The sequence below is a fragment of the Podarcis pityusensis genome, assembly GCF_964106645.2.
Source record: "Podarcis pityusensis genome assembly, chromosome: 13".
In the NCBI taxonomy this organism is placed as follows: Eukaryota; Metazoa; Chordata; class Lepidosauria; order Squamata; family Lacertidae; genus Podarcis; species Podarcis pityusensis.
In genome coordinates this window covers 33,923,209-33,937,443 of record NC_138038.1, presented here as the reverse complement: position 1 = coordinate 33,937,443, position 14,235 = coordinate 33,923,209, and the positions used below count along the sequence as shown (strand labels likewise).

Sequence of the window (14,235 nt, the reverse complement as noted above, 5' to 3'; positions counted from 1 at the left end):
CTTTTGTAGTACTTGGGTTTATTATAGCCAAGGGAAATATAAATGTTGTGAAGTAATTAAACTACAAACACTATTTAAAGGTCACCTTACCGCAACTGAGATTTCCTGTTTTATCCTGAATCTCTCTTCTCAATGTTGGTGCTGCAGATCCAGGAAAAACCTATACTACCAGTTATGGTGGGCCTGCCCACCAGTGGCCAAATTTTGGGACCTGATTTTTCTGACATTAATTTAATTACAAAACAGTAAGTCTTTTCTGTGGGGTGTCTGGGGCAGACTGAATAAAGACTGTTGCAACACCTACTAGCTGCAGCACAAATGCTTATAGCTAAAAGTTGGAAATATTTGGAGGGGATTAGCAAAGAGACCTGGTACAGACAGTTCTTTTTTAAAAAAAATAGTGATAATGGAAATGAAAAACAACAACAACAACAACAGCCTCTATTAAAAGAGTCCCACTTTTGGGGGGACTCCTATGACAGCAATGTATGGCTCAACTGCAAGGAAATTGCAGGCAAAAGAAATGGAAAAGATGGGGCACATAGGTCACGCCCACACTGTACTTTTAAAGCATGGGGCTCCTGCAAAGGATCATGGGAGCTGGGAATTGTTGCTCCGTGAGGAGTAAACGATAGATCCCAGAAGGCTTTGACGGAAGCCGTATGTCTTAAATGTGCTTTAAGAATAGTTCAATGGAAATTTAATACTGAAATTGTCAAGGCCGATGGTTAGTACAGTTCAGCTGATAAAACATACCAGCACAGAGATTAAACTGGCATGCCTGTAATCTCCTCATTCTCACTGACCTACTTTTTATGGTATTACCTCTTAGTCAGTTGTAAGGAGCCTTACTGTAGAGTCAAGATAATAAGAGTATTTTTTTAAAAAAACCCTCAATAGGCGATATATTTATTTTACTTAATTTTTTTAAATTGTGAGAACATGATGTGTCACTCAGTGGTGTGACTCATTTTTTTAAGAAGTCAAGCCTGGGAACATCTGGTTGAGACAGTTTTTCAGAAACCTGCACCATCTTTCTCGCACTCACCTTAATGAGGGAAATTCAAGGAATTTATTGAACTTACCTTCAGTTTCCTTGTCCTCCAGGGATGGGCAAATCTGTACATTTTGGTTTCTGTCAGTTTCTCACTTTTCCAATATTAAGTTCAGTTCTCCACATTTTTACATCAGCTTGCATTAAAAAAAAATGCCCTCAGGAAAATTCACCAGCATTTTTGTAAGAATTTCTCTTAAAATACATAAAAAAATTCCTTAGAGTAGCACCTTAGAGATCAACTAAGTTTGTTAGACAGCATCTCAAAAAGCAGAGACATCACCTTGCCGACAAAGGTCCGTATAGTTAAACCTATGGTTTTCCCAGTAGTGATGTATGGAAGTGAGAGCTGGACCATAAAGAAGGCTGATCCCTGAAAAATTGATGCTTTTGAATTATGGTGCTGGAGGAGACTCTTGAGAGTCCCATGGACTGCAAGAAACCTCTCCATTCTTAAGGAAATCAGCCCTGAGTGCTCACTGGAAGGACAGATCCTGAAGCTGAGGCTCCAATACATTGTCCACCTCGTGAGACTGGGAAGACTCCCTGGAAAAGACCCTGATGTTGGGAAAGATTGAGGGCACAAGGAGAAGGGGACGACAGAGGACAAGATGGTTGGATAGTGTTCTCGAAGCTACCAGCATAAGTTTGACCAAACTGCGGGAGGCGGTGGAAGACAGGAGTGCCTGGCGTGCTCTGGTCCATAGGGTCGCAAAGAGTCGGACACGACTAAACGACTAAATAACAACAAGTTTGTTATTGGTATGAGTTTTCGTGTGCATGCACACTTCTTCAGATACCTGAAGCATGCATACGAAAGCTCATACCAATAACAAACTTAGTTGGTCTCTAACGTGCTACTGGAAGGAATTTTTTAAAATTTTGTTTCGACTGCAGCAGACCAGCATGGCGACCTACCTGTAACTAGATTCTTCAAAGACATGTTTGTATGCATTTTTGCCCAATATACCTATTGCAAGTTTCTCCTAGTTAATGAAGACAGACATGGGTTCTTTGAGAAAGGTCTTGTTTATTAAGCTGTGCAGTGGCTTCAGAGAGATATTTCTCAAAGACTGAGTCCCAAATATAGGTGGGGGCTCCTTTATATAGATTGTGACAAACAACATCTATATCAGTCCTATAGCAAAATGCATGTATAAGCAAGATTATACACCCGTTACACACAACTCTCACCATTCCCTTATCTTGTAACATGTGTTACTCTTACTGTTCCAGGAACCTTACCCGCCCCCCGCCCCCCGTCTCTGGCTATGGAGGAATTTACAAAAGACCTTCTGGTAATCTCTCGGGTGAGGGTTGTTATGACAAATAGCTTCTAACTTCTTCTTCCCTCATACCCAATTTTGTAAAAAAAACCTATGCATTCTGTGCACACTTTGCCAGAGTAGTTGCATTTTTGTACACATTGCTTGGTTGGAGAGTTGCATTAAGAAATTCAGAGAAGCATGAATTTTGAAGTACGGGGTTGTGTTTGGGTTCACCTAGGGACAAAGCGTCCAAGATTTCCACTGCCTTATTATGATCCCTTGGGAAGAGCTCTCCTGAAGGCAACTTCAGCCCATCTCCCCTCCTGTTTCTCTAGGCATGTTAACAACCAGTAGTGTAGCCCAACTGGTCTATGCAATTGGGGGAGGGAAGACACAACAAACTCTTGACTGTGTTCAGAAAACAGTATGTTGCAGCCCAGAAATGCAAGTGAGCAGTTTATTTCATAGGAGCACATAAAATACGGAAATGGGAGGGGGGAATAGTGAGTATGTAGATCAACATGGAAATGAAGCACTGTGGAATGTTGGTCTAACTGTTCCTACACTGGAACAAATTCAACACAGCTAACCCTATTCTCAACTGCACTGGCAGCTTGTGATGTAAGTTTATTTATTCATTTGATTCCATCTACAAATCACGTCCCATAAAATACTTCAAACTGATTTCACAATTCCATATATGAAAACAATCTGGCATATGCAAACAATTAAAAGCAATCTCTAATCCAAATTGCATACAGACTGGGATAAAGAGCCAGGCTGCTGGTTGAAGAGGTCAAGAGGGATGAGGAAGTTGGCAACAATCCCATTCAAAAGGCTCTTGGCCTAGTTGGGTTTTGAATGATTGACAGGGAGCACTGTCTAGACAATTGAATGAGTGCCACATAGCCAGAGGCTAGAGGATGAACAGAATTATAGAGTTGGAAGGGACTCCAATGGTCATTTAGTCAACCCCCCCAGAAATGCAGGAATCTCAATTAGTCATTACTTGACAGATGACCATCCAACCTCTGCTTAAAAACTGCCAAAGGAGGGCAATTCATTGCCTCTCATGGGAGTCTGTTTCACTGTCGAACAGTTCTTACTATCAGAATGTTCTTCCTGGTGTTTGATTGGAATCTCCTTTCTTGTAACTTGGATCCATTGGTTCAGGTCCTAGCGTCCAAAGCAGGAGAAAACAAGCTTGCTACATCCTCTGTGCGACAGCCCTTTGGATATCTCAGTTGCTGTGGCAGGGAGATGGGGTTGCCAAAGGGTTAGACAGCAGTTATTTAATCAAGAGTGTGCCGTAGGAAGTTGCCCAGTAGGACATGATCCCTCAGCCTGGGCAGAGTGGAGGATGAGAGACACTGGGCAATTTTAAAGAGACATTAACTTGGGGTCTGGATCACAAGACAGAGGATGTCTGAGCAGGATGCAAACTGTGGTGTGGGAAGCTTTTTATCCAACCTTTAACTTGGTGCCCTCCAGATGTTTTGGAGTAGAGCTGCCACCATCTCTGACCATTGGTCATGGTGACAGGAGCCAATGGGAATTGTGGTCCATGATATTTGGAGAGTTCCTAGTCAGGGAGGGCTGCTTTAATCCTTTGGCCTTTCTGGTCCTGATCAAACCGAGTATCCTGAGCCCTGAAATTTGCAGTGGGAGGAAACAGCTAGTTGATGTTCCTTTCATTTACTTAATAACTTTTTAATGACTGCTAAGTGGAAGAAAGGTTTGCATTTATCCTGATGCTGAATTGTTTAATGCTTATACAATGAGGGGGCCTAGACTGGTGAGAACTGGCTCCTGATGTGAAGTGCAGGGATAATTGTAAACACTGCCCCTGGCACAGAGCACACCTATGGTTCCTGTTTAGACCATCCCACCTCCTGCCACCCACAAATCCCCACTCATAATTCTGCCAACGGGAATCCACCCAAACCCTCAGGCTTTTCCAGCATAGTTTTCCTCTTGAGTCCCCAAATCCTTCTCCCCGCTATTAAGTCTAATCCAGGTGGTGACAAGGCTCCTCTTCTGTAAACTCATTGTTACCTCTTCTGGTTCTGTTCCCCACTGCAATATTTATATGGCTGAATGACAGGTGGAGGAGAGGTCTAGGGAGCAGAACACGTGTGATGGTTATGTGGTGTACAATATGGGTGGGATCTAGAGGGCTTTGGGTAGCAGGCGGGACTGCTGGATTCTTTCTCCAGCTATCGCTCAGTCACAGTGGGGATTTGGTTCTGCAGCCAGTCCTAGATGGGGACTTCTAGTGGGTGAGATTGGAGCAGGACCCCTGGGATCTCTTAAAGGAAACAGGATGCCTAGTGATTGTAAAGGCTAAGAGCCAGCGCACCCGAATTCTCAGAAGATTTAGCTCATAAAATTTCATAGATTTGTGGTGGGGTCACAAGTGAGTTAAAACAATGTTGTCCAGTGGACTTTAGACTCTCTACAATCCAAGTTGGTTCACCATGTTTTTTAGGGAGAAGTAACAGAAAGAGTGAATTGGTTGACACTCTGGAGTTTCCTACCCTACTTTTGGTTGGACTCCTGGGTTCTTCCTGTTTTTTTGGGAACATTAGTTCCCTTTCTGTTGGGTATAACAGCTTCTTAGACTCCTTTGTAAACCTGATTGTCTGTCTGGAGATATCTGCTCATCCTGTCCTTCCCTACACTGAGGTCGCCAGACAAGAGGGACAAGGTCTACACCATGGCCACAAAAAGAATGGGGTTCTTGTTTCTTCTGATGCTGCCCCTGATGAACAGTGAGTACAAGAAATAGTTCCTGCCTTTCTCTATACTCTCCCCCTGTATGCTTGATTATTGCACACATCTTCATCCCCATTCTGACTTTATTTATATGAAGCCAAATTGGATACAGTGGGATTTAAAGAAAATACATTTATTAATATGAAACATTTGTAGACCACATTTGTAACACATCACAAAGTGGTTAATAGTTAAACATTTTTTAAAGACAAAATAATGAAGCCGTTTAAAACAAAGGAGTACAATCAAAATTACCCAAATTACAGAAAAGTCAGAAGAAAATGAGACCCAAGGGCAACACACCATGTCACTCAAATGCCTGCCAGAAGAGAAGGGTGTTACATCCTTTCTGGAGCTATACAGCTGCAAATAAAACATTTAAAGTGTGTTTTAAGTGCAATATACAATGTGACACTAGATGGTGATGGTGAGCCTTATGGATAATTCAATGTATTTTTAAAAACATTGCTTTTTTATTATTAAAAAATGCATTTTCAGAATGGCTTTTATATGCGTGTGTGGAATCCCCCTTGGTAAAGGAGTTTGTTAACATTTTATTTAGTATTTGTTTTTCAGCTATGAACATAATTCTTGTCCAGCGCATCTGAATATGTTGAATGCATAGGGGAAAAACCATCGTGGTACAGAAGCATGGGACACATTTCAAACCTTTCCCGTTTATTTTTTAAAAGTAAATATTTATAACAAAAGAAATAGTTATAACTATTAAGAACAACATTTCCAGTTGAGAAGATCTCTTGTGCAAATAAATCTCGAAATACTATACCCTCTTCAAAAAGTCAACAGAAAGGAAATATTTCGGGCACAGTTTGGTAGTGAAGATCAGCTGGCTGAGGAACAATATGATTTGGCAGAAGCCCAACTGTGGTGGTGGAATATCAGCTACAGAGCCATCATGACAGGGATCATTCTCAGGATCGGGGAGGAAAGGGCCATTTAAAAAATAAATAAAAATAAAGCAAATAAACATGCACCTAGATTGTAAGGGGTTAAAATACCATTAATTCAGAACTTTTTAACAATTTCTCTTTATATATACACACATTATGTGTGTGTTGGATAGGGAAACCGGTCATTTAGTACAAATTAAACACCAGAGAAGGTAAATTATCACTGAAACACACCGGCAATGGTTTCTATGCTTTAGCCTAAAGTTTTTGTGTTCTCTCTTTTAAAATACTGTTGTACATCTGATGACCAACTGGAAAATACAACCTAATTCGGTTATATACTGTTGTGTTATGAGAAGAGACTTGGTGATATGAAAGTCCTGTCTCTGGTGGTATTAAATCAGGGATGAATTAATTGTCAGATGGGGATTGTCACTAGCAGCGGCAGAGGAAGCCGTGAGGGCGCCTGGGGTGAGGGTGGGGTGAGGGCGGGGTGCACTGCGGGGGCCTCCGAGGCGTCTGCCTGCCTCCTCCCACTCAGCCGCCCTACAGTTGAGGGGAGGCAGCGGGCGGACCAGTGGGCAGTGTGGAGACTGTGGGGGCCCAAGCCACTGCGTCTCTCCCAGGAGAGACACGTGGCTTGGGTGTGCTGTAGGCCCCGCGGTGAGTGCCGCCCGGCATTTTGTCACCCTTCTCAGTGGTGACACCTGGGGTGGCCTGCACCCATTGCACCCTCCTTCCTCCACCCCTGGTCACTGGACTGTGTAGTGATTAAGCAATGAATGAGCAAGTATGATCCTACTGAAAGGGCATTCCTTGTGCTGGGAAGTGTCTCTAGCGTTTTCCCATGAGCCCCTTAGAATAGGGGAGTGATGTTTTTAACCAGGGTTGTGGGATGGTACATGGGGGCACAGCTAGGCTGCAGTGGAAATCTTTATCTTTTTCCAAATCATGGTTGTGTTGAAAGAGTGTTGTGTGACAGTGGAGTGGGGAGTACATGGTGAAGTAAAACACTGAAAGAGGAGAGCAGGCCAATCCCTCACAAAAATGGAAAAGAATAGCGCTGGTACATTTTGTTTTGTATCTTGTTCTATAGAAACTTATTCCTTTTCTTTTAAATGAAAGCTGGAATCTGGGGTTATATTTATGGGGGTGGGGAGCAAGGAAACTACTCCCTCCCCTTCTTTGTGGGCACCCATGCATGGATGAAGAGTTCAGATTTTCTTTTTAAAGCACGATGCTGAAGCCTAAAAATGGCCTGGAAGCGACACTCTCAGAGCTGAAATGCCATTTCCTTGAACGTCTCTATGCTTGCAATTTGGTGACAGCTGCTCTGTGGTGAGGAAAAGGCACTTTGCATGTTGTCAGGAGAACAGTCGTCTTCTGATGGCTCTGCTAAGCCCTGGCACTGAAAAGGGATTATGGCAAACTCTGTATGGATGTACATGCGAGAAACTTTCTGCTTCGATGTTTCCAATGCTGTCTTAGATACTGCATTGGATGATTTGTTGCAGATATTAATATTGCATAGTTTTGAAGTGACTGGAAGCATAAGAACTGACTCCTTCTGGAATAAATTACTGTCCAGGCCCATAAAAATATTACTTAAAATTTTACTGCCACGGCTCTTTAAAATGAAGCAGAATACAGTAAGTGATTCCTCCAAAACACCCATGCAATGTCTTGTGCTGTCCAGCACAGGCTCAGCATCTTACAAAATATGAAATAATCCAGACCAACCTAGGAGCAAAGGTCTCTCCTTCTCCACAGTCTGCATTCCAGCCTCCAGGCTGTTTATTCTCCCTTCAGGAGAACTTCATTTACATCTTCACTCCACTGAGTTTGGGAGACAACAACAATAACAACTTATTTATACCCCGCCCATCTGGCTGGGTTTCCCCAGCTACTCTGGGCAGCTCCCAATAAAACATTAAAAACTTCCCTAAACAGGACTGCCTTCAGATGTTCTCTAAAAGTCAGGTAGTTGTTTATTTCCTTGACATCTGATGGGAGGGAGTTCCACAGAAAACTCCCTTCAAAATGGAAATTTTGCAACCTAATACCTCTCACATGATCTAAGGTTACAACACCCTCATGTTAACGACCAGTGGACAACAATCCATTAGTTAATCATTAACTTAGCAAGAGCTCTAAGTGCTCTCCTTGGCTTTAATATAGCCCCATGGAAAACCCCATGTTAAACCTTTTCGCCAATACACAGCTAGGCATTCTCACTTAAACCCTTCATTAATAAACATACACTTTTCATTTCTGTGTGAATTAAATCCATTATACTTAACAGGATTGGTCTGTCTAACCCCTCATGGTTCAGTCCACTTAGAAGCAGCTCTCCACGTTTTCAGATAGAGGCCTGGCTTGCAGGTTACACTTAGCCAAACCATGAAATGGTAGGATGTTGGGAGCATCAACTGTGGGGAACGGGTGAAGTTGCTACTGTGACAGTGAACGATAGTCAGGTGCCTTAAGCAAAACAACCTCCAAATAATAGTCACGTCCCCTCACAGCAGTAAACTAACTGAGCTACAATCCTCTGCCCTTTATTGGTGCCTCAGAGTGTTCCCTCAGCCTGGCTCATGCAAGGGCTAATTCTACTTCCCACAGCACAAAAAGCTCTGCAACTCCTGCACATTTTATTTTTTATTCATTTGCCGACAGGTAACACCTTTGTTTGTAGGAGATAGCTGCAGGTGGAGAAAGAATGAGATTTGGTTCAACGCTGCCCCCTGATGGATTGTTTGCATGCTGGAGCCTGAGGTGTGGCGGATCCGAAAGCTCACCTTCCCCTCTCACAGCCTCTTTCCCAGCACTGTGACTTTAGGATGCAAATACATTATCTAAACATTATGAAAGGATAACTTAAGAGATATCTGCAGTGGCCGCCATGAGTGTTGCAGGTGTTATGGTGACATTACATTTTTTTGAGGGGTGTGTGCAAGGCTCCCCAAAACAGAGTGCAAAGGGATTACATGACATCACAGAAATGGCACGAGCAAATGGCAAGCAAGCAAGTGGACAGTATTGCTATAAGCCGCATAAATGAGGCAGCCAGCAGAGGCAGCTCATTGCAATGGTGCACTTTGAAGCCTTCCAGTGCAATCGGATACACGCTTACTTAGGTGCAGGTCTCATTGAGTCTATGCACACACCATACATCTAAAGCACTTTCCCACCTCCCAAGAATCATGGGGACTGCGGTTTGATAAGGGTGCTGGGAACTGTAGCTCTGTGAAGGGCAAGGTACAGCTTCCAGGACCCCCCTGCCTTCATTTATGCTTACTCCCCACCCCAAGCAAGTGTGCACAGGACTGCAGCTTCAGAGTTTGGATGATTTTTGAAAAATAAAAAGATACATCCTCTTCCCAATGCTAATAATAATTTACTTCTTTCTCCCTCCACCTCCCTTTCCTGAATTCTTTCCTCAGGGGCAGATGAATTGTTTTCAGGTAAGAATGTCACCTGTGCAGTACAAAGCAAACTAGCCACCTGGGCTCTGTCCTCAGGTTCAGCTTCAGAGTGGGTTCCTCAGTTTGAGTGGAGGGGAAGCAAGGGGTGTGTGCCCTGGGAATTATGATCTGTGGATTCTCCAGAGCATGGGTCGGCAAACTAAGGCCCATGGGCCGGATCAGGCCAAAATTGCCCTCTGGATCCGGCCCGCAGACAGTCCTGGAATCGCCGCTTGGATCGGTGTGATCGTTCGGGCTGTGCCATTTTTTTGCATTGGGGGGCACCATTTCCCCCCTCCCTCACACACACTGCGGCGGCACCTTCTCACCCCTCCTCCTGGCTTCTCCCTGCCCTGCAGAGGAAGGGAGCTGGGCTTTGATTGGTGCCAGCCAATCCGAAGCCTCGCTGCCTACATGCTGAGGCGCAGCCCAGACTCGCCACCCGCCCGCTAGCCTCTCTGTCCATGGCCGCATTGTGGGCATCGTGATGGGCTGGAGCTTGGCATGCCTGCTGGCCCCGTGCCTGGCGCCTGGGAGAACTGGCCCAGAAAGGAGAGGTGCCGCCGCTGGCTCCCAGCTGCAGGCGGGAGGAAACTGGTTTGCAAAAATGTGTGTATTATGCAAAACTGCATATGAACATATATATTAGGAGACATTTGCACTATAAGCCTGATGAATTTTCCTGAGTGCTTTCCTTTCTCTGTTAAATCACAATCCGATGTGTAAATGTGGAGAAGTGAACTTCAATTTTGGAAACAGAGAAACTGAAACTGACATATTCACAGTCATCCCTGCTACAACATCAGGAGGACCACAGGCTCAAATTCCTACAGTAGAGGTTGGGCATTCTAGTGTAGAAAGGTAGGGTGACCTAGTACTTTCAGGCAGTTAGAACCCAAACAGGTGTGATGTGGGAGATCTGTGATTGGCTTTCCTTAATCCTCTCTTTTAAAGCTGGTGTGGGGAGCCCTGATTTTGACAGAAGCAATGGCATTGGGATCAAGCCTATTTCTGTGTGTGTGTGTGTGTGTGTGTGTGAAAGAGAGAGATATGGAGGAAGGGAGGTTTAGAACATGAAAAAGGATGCTAAAATACATGCCGCCTCCCATAGGTATTATTAAGCAAAGAAGGAAAAGAAAATAAGATAATCTGGCCATGTTTGTTTTAGCTCCCAGGAGCTAAAATATCACCAACCTTTGGCAAGGAAACAATCAAAGTGCACTTTTCCAGCTGTGTTGTGATCTATGCATTTCCGTGTTCTTCTTTCCTCTTCAAGTCTGTGGTCAACCAGTGTTGTCTGACCGAATTGTGGGCGGCCAAGCCTCGCAGATTGGAGCCTGGCCATGGCAGGTCAGTGTCGGTTGGAAGGGGAGGCATTTTTGTAGTGGGTCCCTCGTGGCACAACAGTGGGTTGTGTCAGCCGCTCACTGCTTTAGGTAAGTACCAGCAAGGAGGTAGTGACATTTCACCAGTGTGCTTCAGAAATGTCTCAGTCTTTCTGCATGATGGGGCCAGCTAGGCATGGCAACACGAGCAGTTGCATCAATATCATGTTAGAATGAAAAGCTGGGGAGTCCCCTGATTTGGATTGGGACTCTGGTGGTGGTGTGTGTGGCATTTAACTCTATGGTGTTTAACCCTTTGACTCCCTGCTGACATTCCAGTCCGAATAAGGCCCTTTGCACCTGCTAATAACGCTAAAAAGGAACTTGTTCAGTGCAAAGGCTAATAGTATGAAGGTGTCATGGCTAGTATGGACCACTGTTGGCTTTGAATCACAACCTGGAGGTTGCTGGATCCTGGGAAACCCATTTTTTAAATGCTCTTTGACTGTTAGTCAGCGACTCCATCCCTTGCTGCAGCATCACACCCCAATGCATTTTCTTTTTTGTTTCATTTCTGTTTCTCAGACTGAATCCTTTCTCAGACATCACCGTGACCTTGGGAGCATATCAACTTGCAAATAGAAGCTCCAAATCCCAGACCGTTCCTGTCGCCCAAGTAATCCGTAACACAGCATTTAATGGGACTGGGACAAGAGGGGACATTGCCTTATTGAGGCTCCAAAGACCCATGAACTATACCCCATACTTCCTCCCAGTGTGTGTGCCATTTCCTTCGGCTGTGTTCCCTGAGGGCATGGCGTGCTTTGTGACTGGATGGGGAAATATTGGATTTGATGGTGAGAGCCTGGTGAGAACATGGGGTTGGAGGTCAACCTGAAATGAATTCTGAAAGAGAGTAGCATGTTTTGGGAGGGTTTATCCTTTAGTCATGGGGATCCCTTGAGCCAGAAGTGGCTCACTGGATAGCACAGATGGCTATTCTAGCTTCTTGACAGAGTGGTTGCTTACTGGTAGGGAGAGGGAATGGATCTGCTGGTGTTTGTGCAATGTCAACCTTCCCACACCTTGCCTCTCCCCCTCCTGGTGGCCACCACTGATAAGGCCCTGCTCTAACTGATGTGAGTCTAGTTGTTGTGAATGATGGTACCTGGAAGAAGCCTTCTTCAGAGGGGGAAAGGTTTATATGGGAAGATATGCTGATTAGACTCACGTCCTAAGCTGTTTACAGCTTTAAGGTTGACACCAGTACTTTAACTTAGCCCCCGTAACTATTTGGAGGTAGCTGGTAAGGACATTTGAAAACTAGAATTGTATTCTCCCTGTGGCTGGCTCCAGAGAGTAGCCAGACCACCATGTTCCAGTAAGGCTTATCCTTTTTGTGTTGCCTGTTGACCCTTGACTACTGATTCAGTCACCATGCAGATCTTTACAGTGCAACAGGTTTGTTAAGCAGAGTCATATAGAGACTCTTAATTCAGGCCTGCAGCAGAGTTTCTCCTTGGCCACAAGAAGAAAGGGAGAAGACAGTCTTGAGGCAGGGTTGCACAGGGTTGCACATTCACCATGCCTGAATGCAACTCACTTTTCTTCTCCTTTGCATTCTTAGAACCACTTCCATTCCCTCAGACGCTGCAACAAGTCCAGGTCTCTCTCATAGATGTTGACAGATGCAACGAGATGTACAATGTGCCCCCAACTGGGTCCAATTCTGTCAAAGACACCATGATTTGCGCTGGATATAAAGAAGGAGGAAAGGACGCTTGCCTGGTAAGCAATTTAACAGTTGTCTTGAATGGTTTCTTGATGTTTTCAGGTGTTCCTGGCCTATTTCTCAGAGACTTCTACAGATGCTCAGTAAGGTCTCTATGTGGTCAAGGAGCAGGCACTGAGATACTGGTTGCCTGGGGTGAGATTTCGAGGGGGCATTATTCCCTGCTTCTGCTTGTTTGTTTCTAGGGTGATTCCGGGGGGCCCTTGGTCTGTGCCCAAAATGACTCCTGGTTCCTGGTTGGCATCGTGAGCTGGGGACAAGGCTGTGCACTCCCGTACCGCCCCGGCGTCTACACCAGAGTCACGTCCTATGGCGATTGGCTGCAACGTTATGTTCCTGGCCTGCGGTTTGGAATTGTGCCCATCGCTCTGGAGGGGGGAGGGAACCATTTCAGACTTTTCACTTCCACTACTCTTGTCACTTTCTCTCTTTCCCTTCTCCTGCCTTTCTTGCAGTGGGAATTCTTGAGGTGAGGAGTTCCTTGCCAGCTTGACGCTGTAGAATCAGTGCTGAATTTGGGTACATTGTAGGCAGCCCCAGGTTGTGGGGAACCTTTGGGCCTCAAGATGTTGCTGAATTACGACTCCCGCTGACCATACTCACTGTGACTGATGGGAGTTGTAGTTCAGCAGCACCTGGAGGGCCAAATGTTTCCCACACCCAGTTTCCTATTTGAAGGATGATTTGGGTTGCAGCTTGAAGATCAGTAGGGCAAAGCATTTGTGTCCCATAGTAAGTGAAGGGTAGGTGCCATAATTGTTCTGGTTCCTGGACAAAGTGCCCTAGAATTCTTTGCTTTCTGCCTTCTTGCATTGTGACAAAATCCTCTCATTTGAAAAGTAATAATATAATCAGGTTTCTAGTCCAAATAGCAGTGATGACAAATGTGAAAGCACGTTGACTATCCCAGGGAAAATCTCAGAAGCCAGGAAGGGGACTCACCCCCTGTTTGTGGGTCTTGCATGGGCTTCTGGTTGGCTATTGTGAGAAAAGAATGCTGGTCTGGATAGGCTAGTTCTCAAACTTTTTTTTCTGGGCCACACTTTCAGAATAAAATTTTCCTCGTGCCACACCATTTTTTAAATTGATAAGCAATACATTGGAAAACAAAAAGAAACAACTCCTAGCAGTGCTTGATTTATAACCCAGAACACAACTACTTTATAATATAATCATGGGACATCCAGAAAATATAAAACAATGAATAAGAATAAGAATAAGTCACTTGTACCCCGATCATGTGACTGGGTTGCCCCAACCACTCTGGGCATCTTCCAATGGAACAGGAATCATTCTCAAAACATAATATTGATTGTCCTTGAATCTTCCTGCCACACTTGCCATCCTCTCCTTGTGAGGTTTGACATCCAAAGAGCTAAGTCTTTTGGGGGGCTGGGGTGGGGAATGGGACAATGGAAAGTTTGTGTGTATATGTGTTGACACTGTGCTGAAATCTGTCATCCAGTTTTTGGAAATATTTCTTTGTTGCAATAAAGGCCTCTGTTTATTTGCCTCACCACAGGTTGCTTTCAAGTTACTTAATATTTCAGTGAGTTTGGGATTGAGCTTTCGTCTTATCTTTGCGAGGGGGCTGAAAGTAGTGTGTGTTCCCCTTGACACAGAGGGTCATCAAGTCCGACCCCCTG

The 14,235-nt window shown here is 44.6% G+C and overlaps 2 protein-coding genes across 3 annotated transcripts in view; both read left to right on the top strand.

Moving 5' to 3' along the window:
* LOC308461606 (serine protease 33-like) overlaps window positions 1-14,235 on the top strand; it is a 326,492-nt gene that overhangs the window by 112,663 nt on the left and 199,594 nt on the right. The window lies entirely within an intron of this gene.
* Window positions 4,456-14,072, top strand: LOC308461612 (serine protease 27-like). Of its 2 annotated transcripts, none has more exons than XM_080978671.1 (6): window positions 4,456-5,093; window positions 9,452-9,472; window positions 10,749-10,908; window positions 11,383-11,654; window positions 12,425-12,585; window positions 12,775-14,072. In XM_080978671.1, exons 1-6 carry the CDS (start codon window positions 5,039-5,041, stop codon window positions 13,060-13,062), a joined length of 957 nt encoding a protein of 318 aa, XP_080834797.1. In that variant the 5' UTR covers window positions 4,456-5,038; the 3' UTR covers window positions 13,063-14,072. The 2 variants fall into 2 exon arrangements, with proteins under 2 accessions (XP_080834797.1, XP_080834798.1); XM_080978672.1 differs by having other exon boundaries at window positions 5,030-5,093; window positions 10,749-10,822.

Coding starts and splice junctions, on each gene's coding strand:
- LOC308461612 (XM_080978671.1), top strand. CDS start 5,039: ATGGCCACAAAAAGAATGGGGTTCTTGTTTCTTCTGATGCTGCCCCTG. Junction 10,909..11,382: donor TCAGCCGCTCACTGCTTTAG/GTAAGTACCAGC, acceptor TCTGTTTCTCAG/ACTGAATCCTTTCTCAGACA. Junction 12,586..12,774: donor GAGGAAAGGACGCTTGCCTG/GTAAGCAATTTA, acceptor GTTTGTTTCTAG/GGTGATTCCGGGGGGCCCTT.